General features: G+C 46.8%; 1 protein-coding gene across 1 annotated transcript in view; it reads right to left on the bottom strand.

Moving 5' to 3' along the window:
* neurl1b (neuralized E3 ubiquitin protein ligase 1B) overlaps window positions 1-14135 on the bottom strand; it is a 37809-nt gene that overhangs the window by 5883 nt on the left and 17791 nt on the right. The window contains 4 exon segments of the mRNA XM_084149807.1: window positions 1270-1855; window positions 2043-2449; window positions 7091-7424; window positions 12800-13065. Of these exon segments, the coding sequence (XP_084005933.1) occupies window positions 1270-1855; window positions 2043-2449; window positions 7091-7424; window positions 12800-13065 (1593 nt within the window).

The following is a 14135-nucleotide window of genomic DNA, read 5'->3' as shown; positions in this document are numbered from 1 at the left end:
CCAGGACAGCGGAGTCACTGACCACCTTCCGGAGACACTTGAAACCCTACCACTTTAAGGAATACCTTGGATAGGATAAAGTAATCCTTCTACACCCCACTTACCCCACCCCCCCAAAAATAATAATATAATAATATAATATATAAAACAAATGAAAATTTAAAATATACTCATATTTTTAAAAAGAATGTAAAGTGGTTGTCCCACTGGCTATCATAAGGTGAATGCACCAATTTGTAAGTCTGCTAAATGACGTAAATGTAAATGTAAATGTCTGAATAATTTCCGAAGGCACTGTATATCTCAATAACCTACCCAGTATCCTGAGTCTGTTGTATAGTATTATATACTGTATGTGTATAACCTACCCAGTATCCTGAGTCTGTTGTATAGTATTATATACTGTATGTGTATAACCTACCCAGTATCCTGAGTCTGTTGTATAGTATTATATACTGTATGTGTATAACCTACCCAGTATCCTGAGTCTGTTGTATAGTATTATATACTGTATGTGTATAACCTACCCAGTATCCTGAGTCTGTTGTATAGTATTATATACTGTATGTGTATAACCTACCCAGTATCCTGAGTCTGTTGTATAGTATTATATACTGTATGTGTATAACCTACCCAGTATCCTGAGTCTGTTGTATAGTATTATATACTGTATGTGTATAACCTACCCAGTATCCTGAGTCTGTTGTATAGTATTATATACTGTATGTGTATAACCTACCCAGTATCCTGAGTCTGTTGTATAGTATTATATACTGTATGTGTATAACCTACCCAGTATCCTGAGTCTGTTGTATAGTATTATATACTGTATGTGTATAACCTACCCAGTATCCTGAGTCTGTTGTATAGTATTATATACTGTATGTGTATAACCTACCCAGTATCCTGAGTCTGTTGTATAGTATTATATACTGTATGGGTATAACTTTCCCAGTATCCTGAGTCTGTTGTATAGTATTATATACTGTATGTGTATAACCTACCCAGTATCCTGAGTCTGTTGTATAGTATTATATACTGTATGTGTATAACCTACCCAGTATCCTGAGTCTGTTGTATAGTATTATATACTGTATGTGTATAACCTACCCAGTATCCTGAGTCTGTTGTATAGTATTATATACTGTATGTGTATAACCTACCCAGTATCCTGAGTCTGTTGTATAGTATTATATACTGTATGTGTATAACCTACCCAGTATCCTGAGTCTGTTGTATAGTATTATATACTGTATGTGTATAACCTACCCAGTATCCTGAGTCTGTTGACCGCTCCATGCAGGGTAAAGAAGGCCCAGAGTGTTTGTGATGAATCGACACACAGCAGCCTCCCTCTGGCCGCCCCATTGACCCCATGATGCACCTCACCGCTGGGGGTCAGGCTGAAGGACAGCACGTCCCCGGAGCACGGCATGGGAAAGCCGCGGTACACCACCCAGTACTCCTTCCTGTCCAGCAGCACCTCCGGGTTGGCAGGAAGTTCCCCAGCGTGGAGGGACCCTGGGTCGCAGGAGGTCAGTCCGAAGAGGAGCGCCCCGAAGTAGGGCAGGCCGAGATGACCGACCTCGACGTAGAGCGTCTCCCTGACCCTTAGGGGGCGATCTGAGAACACCAGCGTCCTTGAAGACTCAAGGAAGTGGGTACACACTGCCGTGCGGTCAGCTGACAGGATGACGTCGGGGCCGTGGACTGGATGGAAGTGGAGGTCGGTGTCGAGCGGTGAGGGGAGCCCGGCTCGGACTATCCGGGGGGCGGAGAATGGGACGGATGATGATGATGTTGTGGAGGAGGAAGATGTGGTACAGCAGGGGATCAGCTGGCTGTAGTTGTTGAGCTGTAAAGTGTCAGAATCAGAAACACCTATATTCCCCAGGTACATTTGCATTTGACCTGGTGACATGGTGCTGCCACAATAAACAGAATATACAGACAGAATATATAGTCTATAAACACAATATACAGACAGAATATATAGTCTATAAACACAATATACAGACAGAATAGTTAGACAAAGAACTTACAGTATTTGAGCTGTAGTTGTTGAGCTGTAACGTAGCCATCATAGCGGCGGCCTGGTTGTTGAGTTGTAACGTAGATATCTTAGTGGTGGCCTGGTTGTTGAGTTGTAACGTAGCCATCATAGCAGTGGCCTGGTTGTTGAGTTGTAACGTAGCCATATTAGCGGTGGCCTGGCTGTTGAGTTGTAACGTAGCCATATTAGCGGTGGCCTGGCTGTTGAGTTGTAACGTAGCCATATTAGCGGTGGCCTGGCTGTTGAGTTGTAACGTAGCCATCTTAGCGGCGGCCTGGTTGTTCTCTAGCTGGTTGTTGCTGTAGTTTGCGGAGTCGTGGCTGCTCTGAGGGAGGTAGGCACTGAGATGGGCCGCAGACAGACAACTGGACCCAACACTCTCTGCAAACTTGCTCTCTGGGAGGAGAGAGAGAGCATGGAGGAGAGAGAGAGCATGGAGGAGAGAGAGAGCATGGAGGAGAGAGAGAGCATGAAGGAGAGAGAGAGAGAGAGAGAGAGAGAGAGAGAGAGAGAGAGAGAGAGAGAGAGAGAGAGAGAGAGAGAGAGAGAGAGAGAGAGAGAGAGAGAGAGAGAGAGAGAGAGAGAGAGAAGTCGGTGGGAGAGGGCAGATGAGCAGTATGTTCTATTAAAGAGACTGGTGTTCACTAGCAACATTGTTCCTTCTGGAGACAAGCAAAGCAGAACAACAATAATCAAGTCATGAGTTTAGTAGAGAACAAACAAACCCATAGAGGTTGCTTCATGTTACTCTAAACTAAGCAACTCCTATGCAAACATGCTTTAGAGGGAGAAGAGCAGCGCTGAGGGAGATGTTCTGGTATGTTCTGGGAACTATTCCTACAGTAGCCTGAAACCCAGAATCCTGCCTTTCTCAGTTTCTACAGTGTGATGTCTAGCAGCGAAACACTACTGAGAAAGATCCTCAATTTCAGTGAAACCTAAAATGTTTGCGCTATGAGCCACTTAAAGGCTTAAATGATTGAAGCGATGCCGTCAAATATAACCGTCTCACTCAGCTCCTATCTGCACTCTCCTGATGTCGGCAAGTAGGCTGCGCTTCATTAGAATTGGAAGCACGGCTGAACTGCCCCATACATTATGAGTTTATATACACAACTCTGGCACTAACAGCCTTTCTGTCTTAGCTGAAGGCGACTGTGTGAGGGTGATACCAGAGAAATCTGGGTTTAAATACAATTTCAAATAATTTCAAATACTTTATCTGGTCTAGATTGAGCTTGCCTGTTGCAATGTTACCAATAGAATAGTCTCAAAAGTCCAAACCCCGCCCATCTGGTACTTTAGGCAGACTAGAGCAAATGCTAAAAGAGTTTGAAAGATTTCAAATAGTGTTTGAACCCAGGTCTGATACAATGAGCTGAGGCGCCTGACTGAGTAGCACCAGCAGCCTTTACCAAACATGGTCAGACCAACGATAAACACAGAGAGAGAGAGAGAGAGAGAGAGAGAGAGAGAGAGAGAGAGAGAGAGAGAGAGAGAGAGAGAGAGAGAGAGAGAGAGAGAGAGAGAGAGAGAGAGAGTGAGAGAGAGAGAGAGAGAGGAGAGGGAGAGGGAGAGGGGGAGGAGAGAGAGGGAGTGAGAGGGGGAGGAGAGAGAGGGAGGGAGAGGAGAGAGAGGGCAGGCGGGGGAGGAGAGAGAGGGAGTGAGAGGGGGAGGAGAGAGAGGGAGGGAGAGGAGAGAGAGGGCAGGCGGGAGAGGGAGAGGAGAGAGAGGGAGAGGAGAGGGAGAGGGAGGGAGAGGGAGAGGGAGAGGGGGAGGAGAGAGAGGGAGAGAGGGAGGAGAGAGAGATGGAGGGAGGGAGATGGAGAGGAGAGAGAGGGAGGGGAGGGGGAGGAGAGAGAGAGGGAGTGAGAGGGGGGAGGATGAGAGCGGGAGGGAGAGGAGAGAGAGGGAGGGAGAGGGAGAGGAGAGGAGAGGGAGAGGGGAGGAGAGAGAGGAAGGAGAGAGAGGGAGGGAGAGGGGGGAGGAGAGAGGGAGAGGGAGAGGGAGAGGGGGAGGAGAGAGAGGGAGAGGGGGAGGAGAGAGAGGAAGAGGGGGAGGAGAGAGGGAGAGGGGGAGGAGAGAGAGGGAGAGGGGGAGGAGAGAGAGAGGGAGAGGGGGAGGAGAGAGAGGGAGAGGAGACGGAGACAGGGCGATTGAGAGAGAGAGAGAGAGAGGAGAGAGAGAGAGAGAGAGAGAGAGGGCCCCTGGTTGTCTTATCTCTCTTTGTATGTTATCAACACCATAGTGCCCTCCAAGGACCCTGGGACTGAACATCTCCCTCTGCAACTGGATCCTGGACTTCCTGATGGGCCGCCCCCAAGCGGCAACAACACATCCGCCACACTGACCCTCAACACGGGGGCCCCTCTGGGGTATGTGCTTAATCCCCTCCTGTACTCCCTGTTCACCCACGACTGTGTGGCCACGCACGACCAATGCCATCATCAAGTTTGCTGACGACACGACAGTGGTTGGACTGATCACAGATGAAGATGAGACAGCCTATAGGGAGGAGGTCAGAGACCTGGCATTGGGGTGCCATGACATCAACCTCTCCCTCAATGTCAGCAAGACAAATGAGCTGATTGGACTACAGGAAACGGAGGGGCGGAGTCCCCATCCACATCGACAAGGTTGGCATGAGCCCTCAGATCCTCCATTTTTTACAGCTGCACCATTGAGAGCATCTTGATTGGCTAAATCACCGCTTGGTATGGCAACTGCTTGGCATCCAGACTGCAAGGTGCTACAGAGGGTAGTGCTTACTGCCCAGTACATCACTGGGGCCGTGCTCCCTGCCATCCAGGACCTCTATACCAGTATCAGTATCGGTGTCAGAGGAAGGCCCTAGAAATTGTCAAAGAAAAGCCATAGACTGTTCTCTCTGCTTCCGCATGGCAAGCGGTACCGGTGCACCAAGTCTGGAACCAACAGGACCCTAAACAGATTCTACCCCCCAAGCCATCAGACTGCTAAACAAGACTGCTAAATAGCTAATCAAATGGCTACCTGCTGCAGCTGATGTTTATTATCTATCCTGTTGCCTCGTCACTTTACCCCTACCTATATGTACATATCTACCTCAATTACCTCGTACCCCTGCACACCGACTCGGTTCTGGCACTCCCTCTATATAGCCATGTTATTACCTACTTCCTGTATATAGCCATGTTATTTTCTACTCCCTGTATATAGCCATGTTATTTTCTACTTCCTGTATATAGCCATGTTATTACTCCCTGTATATAGCCATGTTATTTTCTACTTCCTGTATATAGCCATGTTATTTTCTACTTCCTGTATATAGCCATGTTATTTTCTACTTCGTGTATATAGCCATGTTATTTTCTACTCCCTGTATATAACCGTTATTTTCTACTTCCTGTATATAGCCATGTTATTTTCTACTTCCTGTATATAGCCATGTTATTTTCTACTTCCTGTATATAGCCATGTTATTTTCTACTTCCTGTATATAACCGTTATTTTCTACTTCCTGTATATAGCCATGTTATTTTCTACTTCCTGTATATAGCCATGTTATTTTCTACTTCCTGTATATAGCCATGTTATTTTCTACTCCCTTTATATAGCCATGATATTTTCTAACTTCCTATATATAGCCATGTTATTTTCTACTTCCTGAATATAGCCATGTTATTTCCTACTCCCTATATATAGCCATGTTATTTCCTACTTCCTGTATATAGCCATGATATTTTCTAACTTCCTATATATAGCCATGTTATTTTCTACCTCCTGTATATAGCCATGTTATATTCTACTTCCTGTATATAGCCATGTTATTTTCTACTTCCTGTATATAGCCATGTTATTTTCTACTTCGTGTATATAGCCATGTTATTTTACACTCCCTGTAAATAGCCATGTTATTTTCCACTTCCTGTATATAGCCATGTTATTTTCTACTTCCTGTATATAGCCATGTTATTTTCTACTTCCTGTATATAGCCATGTTATTTTCTACTTCCTGTATATAGCCATGTTATTTTCCACCTCCTGTATATAACCGTTATTTTCTACTTCCTGTATATAGCCATGTTATTTTCTACTTCCTGTATATAGCCATGTTATTTTCTACTTCCTGTATTTAGCCATGTTATTTTCTACTCCCTGTATATAGCCATGTTATTTTCTATTCCCTGTATATAGCCATGTTATATTCTACTTCCTGTATATAGCCATGTTATTTTCTACTTCCTGTATATAACCGTTATTTTCTACTCCATGTATATAGCCATGTTATTTTCTACTTCCTGTATATAACCGTTATTTTCTACTTCCTGTATATAGCCATGTTATTTTCTACTCCCTGTATATAGCCATGTTATTTTCTACTTCGTGTATATAGCCATGTTATTTTCTACTCCCTGTATATAGCCATGTTATTTTCTACTTCCTGTATATAGCCATGTTATTTTCTACTTCCTGTATATAGCCATGTTATTTTCTACTTCCTGTATATAGCCATGTTATTTTCTACTTCCTGTATATAGCCATGTTATTTTCTACTCCCTGTATATAGCCATGTTATTTTCTACTTCCTGTATATAGCCATGTTATTTTTACTCATTATTCACTGCGTATTTATTCCTCGTGTCACAATTTTTTATTTTGTCTTTAACTCTGCATTGTTGGAAAAGGATCCATCAGTAAGCGTTTCACTGTTAGTCTACACCTGTTGTTTTACGAAGCATGTGACAAACAAAATTAGATTTTATTTGGTTATTTTTCTCCTGTCTCAGACTCGGGCCTCTCTCAGTGTTGGAGAGCACATCTGGATTACCTCCCCATAATGTGAGATGAACTGTCTTTCTCTCTGACTCCTACGCTCGTTGTTCTACAGCTGCAGTGTAATATCGCGCTGCTACAGTTCTCTCAGAGAACAACCCTTTGGACAGGAAGGAATTACTCGACAAGTCTCTGTGACAGGTCAACAATAATGATGGGCCAATGTCATGCTGTTAGTGGAAGCCTAAGATATAAATACTATTTAACAAGGCAGAGACTGACCTAGCAGTGTGACCTCCTGGGTGAGACCATAGATGTCTATGATGGCCCAGAGCGGACATCCTGCACTCAGACCACAGTGGAAGAGGATGGGTTCCCCCTCGTTGATGCTGTAGAACACACGGCCGTGTCTGTCGGCCCAGAAGGACAGGATGTTGTCGCGAACGGCCAGGCGTTCCGGCAGGGCTTTGGCCCAGTAACCCGACCGCGTCACCAGGTCCGGACAGGCATACTTGGGGATGTTGGAGCATTTGAGCTCGCTAGGGTCCAGACTAGTGAAACCGAACCGCAGAGCGCCGCTCCAGCCGTTGTGAACACCGGACAGACGCAGACACACCTGGGAAGGAGTGGGGATTGTCATGATCACGCTCAGTGCTTTTTATACAGTACATACAGAAAGTTGACTCAGAGAAACAGTGTACAGCTTTCATGGAACAGTTAGCTGATTGATTTGAAACTATGGAGAGAGATAGAGATCGAAATCAAAAGTGAAATGAGCGAGAAAGACAGAGATGTCTCCAGACAGAGTTGTTACCTTCTCGTAGAGCAGGTCGCTGACTAAAGGTTTGGGTTAGGGCATATCAGGGTTAGGGTATATCAGGGTAAGGGTATATCAGGGTTAGTGTATATCAACCAGGTTAGGGTATATCAGGGTTAGGGTTAGGGTTTATCGGGGTTAGGGTATATCACGGTTAGGGTATATCAGGGTTAGGGTATATCAAGGTTAGGGTTAGGGTATATCAGGGTTAGGAGTTGGGTATATCAGGGTTAGAGTATATCAGGGTTAGGGTTAGGGTATATCAGGGTTAGGGTATATCAGGGTTATGGTATATCAAGTTTAGGGTATATCAAGCTCAGGGTATATTAGGGTTAGGGTTAGGGTATATCATGGTTAGGGTATATGAGCACGCCCCCATTCTCATCGACGGGGCTGTAGTGGAACAGGTTGAGAGCTTCAAGTTCCTTGGTGTCCACATCACCAACGAACTATCATGGTCCAAACACACCAAGACAGTCGTGAAGAGGGCACGACAAAGCCTATTCCCCCTCAGGAGACTAAAAAGATTTGGCATGGGTCCTCAGATCCTCAAAAAATTCTACAGCTGCACCATCGAGAGCATCCTGACTGGTTGCATCACCGCCTGGTATGGCAACTGCTTGGCCTCTGACCGCAAGGCACTACAGAGGGTAGTGCGTACGGCCCAGTACATCACTGGGGCAAAGCTCCCTGCCATCCAGGACCTCTATACCAGGCGGTGTCAGAGGAAGGCCCTCAAAATTGTCAAAGACTCCAGCCACCCTAGTCATAGACTGTTCTCTCTGCTACCGCACGGCAAGCGGTACCGGAGTGCCAAGTCTAGGTCCAAAAGACTTCTCAACAGCTTCTACCCCCAAGCCATAAGACTCCTGAACAGCTAATCATGGCTACCCGGACTATTTGCACTGCCCCCCCACCCCATCCTTTTTACGCTGCTGCTACTCTGTTAAGTATTTATGCATAGTCACTTTAACTCTACCCACATGTACATATTACCTCAACTACCTCAACTAGCCGGTGCCCCCGCACATTGACTATGCAACGGTACCCCCCTGTATATATAGCCTCCCTACTGTCACTTTATTTTACTGTATATATAGCCTCCCTACTGTCACTTTATTTTACTTCTGCTCTTTTTTTCTCAACACTTTTTTGTTGATGTTTTATTCTTACTTTTTTGTTTAAAATAAATGCACTGTTGGTTAAGGGCTGTAAGTAAGCATTTCACTGTAATGTCTGCACCTGTTGTATTCGGCGCATGTGACCAATAAAATTTGATTTGATTTGATTTGATCAGGGTTAAGGTTAGGGTATATCAGGGCAAGGGTTAAGGTATACAGTGAGGGAAAAAAGTATTTGATCCCCTGCTGATTTTGTACGTTTGTCCACTGACAAAGACATGATCAGTCTATAATTTTAATGGTAGGTTTATTTGAACAGTGAGGAACAGAATAACAACAACAAAAAACATAAACACGCATGTCAAACATGTTATAAATTGATTTGCATTTTAATGAGGGAAATAAGTATTTGACCCCTTGCAAAACATGACTTAGTACTTGGTGGAAAAACCCTTGTTGGCAATCACAGAGGTCAGACGTTTCTTGTAGTTGGCCACCAGGTTTGCACACATCTCAGGAGGGATTTTGTCCCACTCCTCTTTGCAGATCTTCTCCAAGTCATTAAGGTTTCGAGGCTGACATTTAGCAACTCGAACCTTCAGCTCCCTCCACAGATTTTCTATGGGATTAAGGTCTGGAGACTGGCTAGGCCACTCCAGGACCTTAATGTGCCTCTTCTTGAGCCACTCCTTTGTTGCCTTGGCCGTGTGTTTTCGGTCATTGTCATGCTGGAATACCCATCCACGACCCATTTTCAATGCCCTAGCTGAGGGAAGGAGGTTCTCACCCAAGAATTGACGGTACATGGCCCCGTCCATCGTCCCTTTGATGCAGTGAAGTTGTCCTGTCCCCTTAGCAGAAAAACACCCCCAAAGCATAATGTTTCCACCTCCATGTTTGACGGTGGGGATGGTATTCTTGGGGTCATAGGCAGCATTCCTCCTCCTCCAAACACGGCGAGTTGAGTTGATGCCAAAGAGCTCCATTTTGGTCTCATCTGACCACAATACTTTCACCCAGTTCTCCTCTGAATCATTCAGATGTTCATTGGCAAACTTCAGACGGGCATGTATATGTGCTTTCTTGAGCAGGGGGACCTTGCGGGCGCTGCAGGATTTCAGTCCTTCACGGCGTAGTGTGTTACCAATTGTTTCCTTGGTGACTATGGTCCCAACTGCCTTGAGATCATTGACAAGATCCTCCCGTGTAGTTCTGGGCTGATTCCTCACCATTCTCATGATCATTGCAACTCCACGAGGTGAGATTTTGCATGGAGCCCCAGGCCGAGGGAGATTGACAGTTCTTTTGTGTTTCTTCCATTTGCGAATAATCGCACCAACTGTTGTCACCTTCTCACCAAGCTGCTTGGCGATGGTCTTGTAGCCCATTCCAGCCTTGTGTAGGTCTACAATCTTGTCCCTGACATCCTTGGAGAGCTCTTTGGTCTTGGCCATGGTGGAGAGTTTGGAATCTGATTGATTGATTGCTTCTGTGGACAGGTGTCTTTTATACAGGTAACAAACTGAGATTAGGAGTACTCCCTTTATGAGTGTTCTCCTAATCTCAGCTTGTTACCTCTATAAAAGACACCTGGGAGCCAGAAATCTTTCTGATTGAGAGGGGGTCAAATACTTATTTCCCTCATTAAAATGCAAATGAATTTATAACATTTTTGACATGCATTTTTCTGGATTTCTTTGTTGTTATTCTGTCTCTCACTGTTCAAATAAATCTACCATTGAAATTATAGACTGATAATTTTTTTGTCAGTGGTCAAACGTACAAAATCAGCAGAGGATCAAATACTTTTTTTCCCTCACTGTATCAGGGTTAGGGTATATTAGGATTAGAGTTGGGGAGAGACAGAGAGGGGTCTTACCATTCTCATAGAGTCTAACAGGTCTTTGGCTAAATGTTAGTGTTAGGGCAGGGATCGGCGACTGGATTTTTATGGGGGTCCCCAAATCACCAGGAATTCAGCAAAAAATTAGTTTAATTTAGGAAATCTGCTCCCAAGTATTCCCACGAATAACAAAAATAAATTATTGTTATTTTAAAATAAAACAAATTATTATAATTATGTTCCAGCCGCCCGACCATCCACTCTGACAAAAATCAGCCCGCATGTCACGCCCTGGCTAAGGGGACTCTAGTATGTTGAGCCAGGGTGTGAGTTTTCATGTGTGTTGGTTCTAGTGTTTGTATATCTATGTTGGCCAGGGTGGCTCCCAATCAGAGACGGCTGTAGCTCGTTGTCTCTGATTGGGAGTCATACTTAGGTAGCCGTTAGGCATTCATTCATTGTGGTTTCTTGTTCGTGTTGGTTTGTGTTTAACCATTGACTGTCACGTCATCGTTTTGTTGTTTTGATCGGGTGATCATTGTATAAATAAATATGTTCGCATTCAACGCTGCGCCTTGGTCCTCCTCTGTTCCCGACGAGCATGACAGAAGAAACCACCAAGATTGGACCAAGCAGCGTGTCCAGGAGCCATCGCCAGGGAGATCTCTAGCAGATCTCCTTCGCCTCCTCGACTGGGTCAAGCCGAGTGAGGAAGAGAAGGGCTTGACATGGAGGCAGAAGGGCGAAAGGCTGGCGAGGGACATGGAGACCTGGTCCACGGGTAGGAGAGATGCCCAGAAATTTTTAGGGGGGGGCTAACGCCGTGGACGACGGGGCAGCAGGAGACCGCAACAGAGCGGCCCAGCGGGTTGGCAGAGGAGGCCGCCAGGTTACGGGGGCCACTGGTCAAAGAGGGGATGGAAGGTGTAGAGGCACGGCGAGAGGTACTGGGGTGTGTTACCAGTCCGGTCCGGCCCATTCCAGATCCCTGCGTAGGACCAGTGGTGTGTGTCCCCAGTACGGTCCGGCCTGTTCCTGCTCCCCGCACCAGGCCAATGGTGCGCGTCGTCAGCCCGGCTCGGCCCGTTCCTGCTCCCCGCACCAAGTCAGTGGTGCACCTCGTCAGCCCGGCTCGGCCCGTTCCTGCTCCCCGCACCAAGTCAGTGGTGCGCTTCGTCAGCCCGGCTCGGCCCGTTCCTGCTCCCCGCACCAAGTCAGTGGTGCGCTTCGTCAGCCCGGCTCGGCCCGTTCCTGCTCCCCGCACCAAGTCAGTGGTGCGCTTCGTCAGCCCGGCTCGGCCCGTTCCTGCGCCCCACACCAAGTCAGTGGTGCGTTTCGTCAGCCCGGTTCGGCCCGCTCCTGCTCCCCGCACCAAGTCAGGGGTGCGTTTCGTCAGCCCGGCTCGGGCCGTTCCTGCTCCCCACACCAAGCCAGTGGTGTGCGTCGTCAGTCCGGCACAGCCCGTGCCTGTTCCACTGGTGCCTGGTTCAGCACGGGTCAGCTGCTTCACGCCGGAGCTAGAGCAATCCGCTCCACCAGTGTGCAGTCCAGCTCCGGTCAGCAGGGCCAGACCGGACCAGGGGTACTTTGGGGGGTTAGAGAGCGAGTGGGGATCATGCCCGGAGCCGGATCCGCCGCCAAGGCGGAGTGCCCACCCGGTCCCTCCCCTGTGGTATTTGGTTGGCGCGGTCGGAGTCCGCGCCTTTAGGGGGGGGTACTGTCACGCCCTGGCTCTGGGGACTCTAGTATGTTGAGCCAGGGTGTGAGTTTTCATGTGTGTTGGTTCTAGTGTTTGTATATCTATGTTGGCCAGGGTGGCTCCCAATCAGAGACGGCTGTAGCTCGTTGTCTCTGATTGGGAGTCATACTTAGGTAGCCGTTAGGCATTCATTCATTGTGGTTTCTTGTTCGTGTTGGTTTGTGTTTAACCATTGACTGTCACGTCATCGTTTTGTTGTTTTGATCGGGTGATCATTATATAAATAAATATGTTCGCATTCAACGCTGCGCCTTGGTCCTCCTCTGTTCCCGACGAGCGTGACACCGCAGCTGACTATAGTTGCCTACCCCTGGCCTGTGTTAGGGTATATCAGGGTTAGGGTTAGGGTATATCAGGGTTAGAGTTAGGGTATATCAGGGCAAGGGTTAAGGTAGATCAGGGTTAGAGTATATTAGGGTTAGAGTTGGGGTGAGACAGACAGGGGACTTACCTTCTCATAGAGTCGAATAGGACGTTGGCTGAAGGTGATGCCATTGCAGAAGCTGTTCTTCCTGGTAGCTCTTCTCAGCTGACCGTCCAGCCTGATGTTCTTTCCCTTAGCCTGAGGGTGGAACCTGGGCGACTCCAGACCGAGGCTCACTGGGGGGGCCGACGTCCGCCTCTTTACCCCCGGACCCTCGCCACCCCCACCGTTGCCACCCTGCGGTGTGTAGTACTGCCTGCTCACCACAGGGCGGGGCTGCAGAGTCACATCTACTGGGAGGAGGCAATAACAGAAGAAGAAGAGAGGACAGGGATTGGTTAATTGGTTAATTGGTTAATTGGTTAATTGGTTAATGGTTACAGTGGAAGATCAGTGAGTCAGATCAGGATCAGGATCTGTGTTGTATGATAGCTCCAAAAGGTTTTGTTTTGGGGTTGAATTTTGCTGGTCTAAGCAGAGAGCATGTCAACATACATGAATGTATTTACTGTTGGTCTCTGACCATTGGTGTAGAAATACACCCTTACCGCAGTAAACTGTTGGTGTAAACTAGACTAGAGTCTGCTAATGCATTAGACACCACAGTCTGAGAATTCCTCTACCACACTGACACTATAAGGCCATCCATCCTGTATCCTGTACATTTAAGAGCCTCTTTTAGCCTGTAACCCATACAGCCTGTAACCCATACAGCCTCTAACCCATACAGCATGTAACCCATACAGCCTGTAACCCATACAGCCTCTAACCCATACAGCATGTAACCCATACAGCCTGTAACCCATACAGCCTGTAACCCATACAGCCTGTAACCCATACAGCCTGTAACCCATACAGCATGTAACCCATACAGCCTGTAACCCATACAGCATGTAACCCATACAGCATGTAACCCATACAGCCTGTAACCCATACAGCCTGTAACCCATACAGCATGTAACCCATACAGCCTGTAACCCATACAGCATGTAACCCATACAGCATGTAACCCATACAGCATGTAACCCATACAGCATGTAACCCATACAGCCTGTAACCCATACAGCATGTAACCCATACAGCCTCTAACCCATACAGCCTGTAACCCATACAGCCTGTAACCCATACAGCCTGTAACCCATACAGCCTGTAACCCGTACAGCATGTAACCCATACAGCATGTAACCCATACAGCATGTAACCCATACAGCATGTAACCCATACAGCCTATAAACCATACAAAATGTAACCCATACAGCATGTAACCCATACAGCCTGTAACCCATACAGCCTGTAACCCATACAGCCTGTAACCCATACAGCATGTAACCCATACAGCCTGTAACCCATACAGCATGTAACC

This window comes from Coregonus lavaretus (assembly GCF_964263955.1).
Source record: "Coregonus lavaretus genome assembly, chromosome: 32".
In the NCBI taxonomy this organism is placed as follows: Eukaryota; Metazoa; Chordata; class Actinopteri; order Salmoniformes; family Salmonidae; genus Coregonus; species Coregonus lavaretus.
Note: the sequence above shows the minus strand (reverse complement) of the source record. Positions and strands in the feature narration are given on the sequence as shown.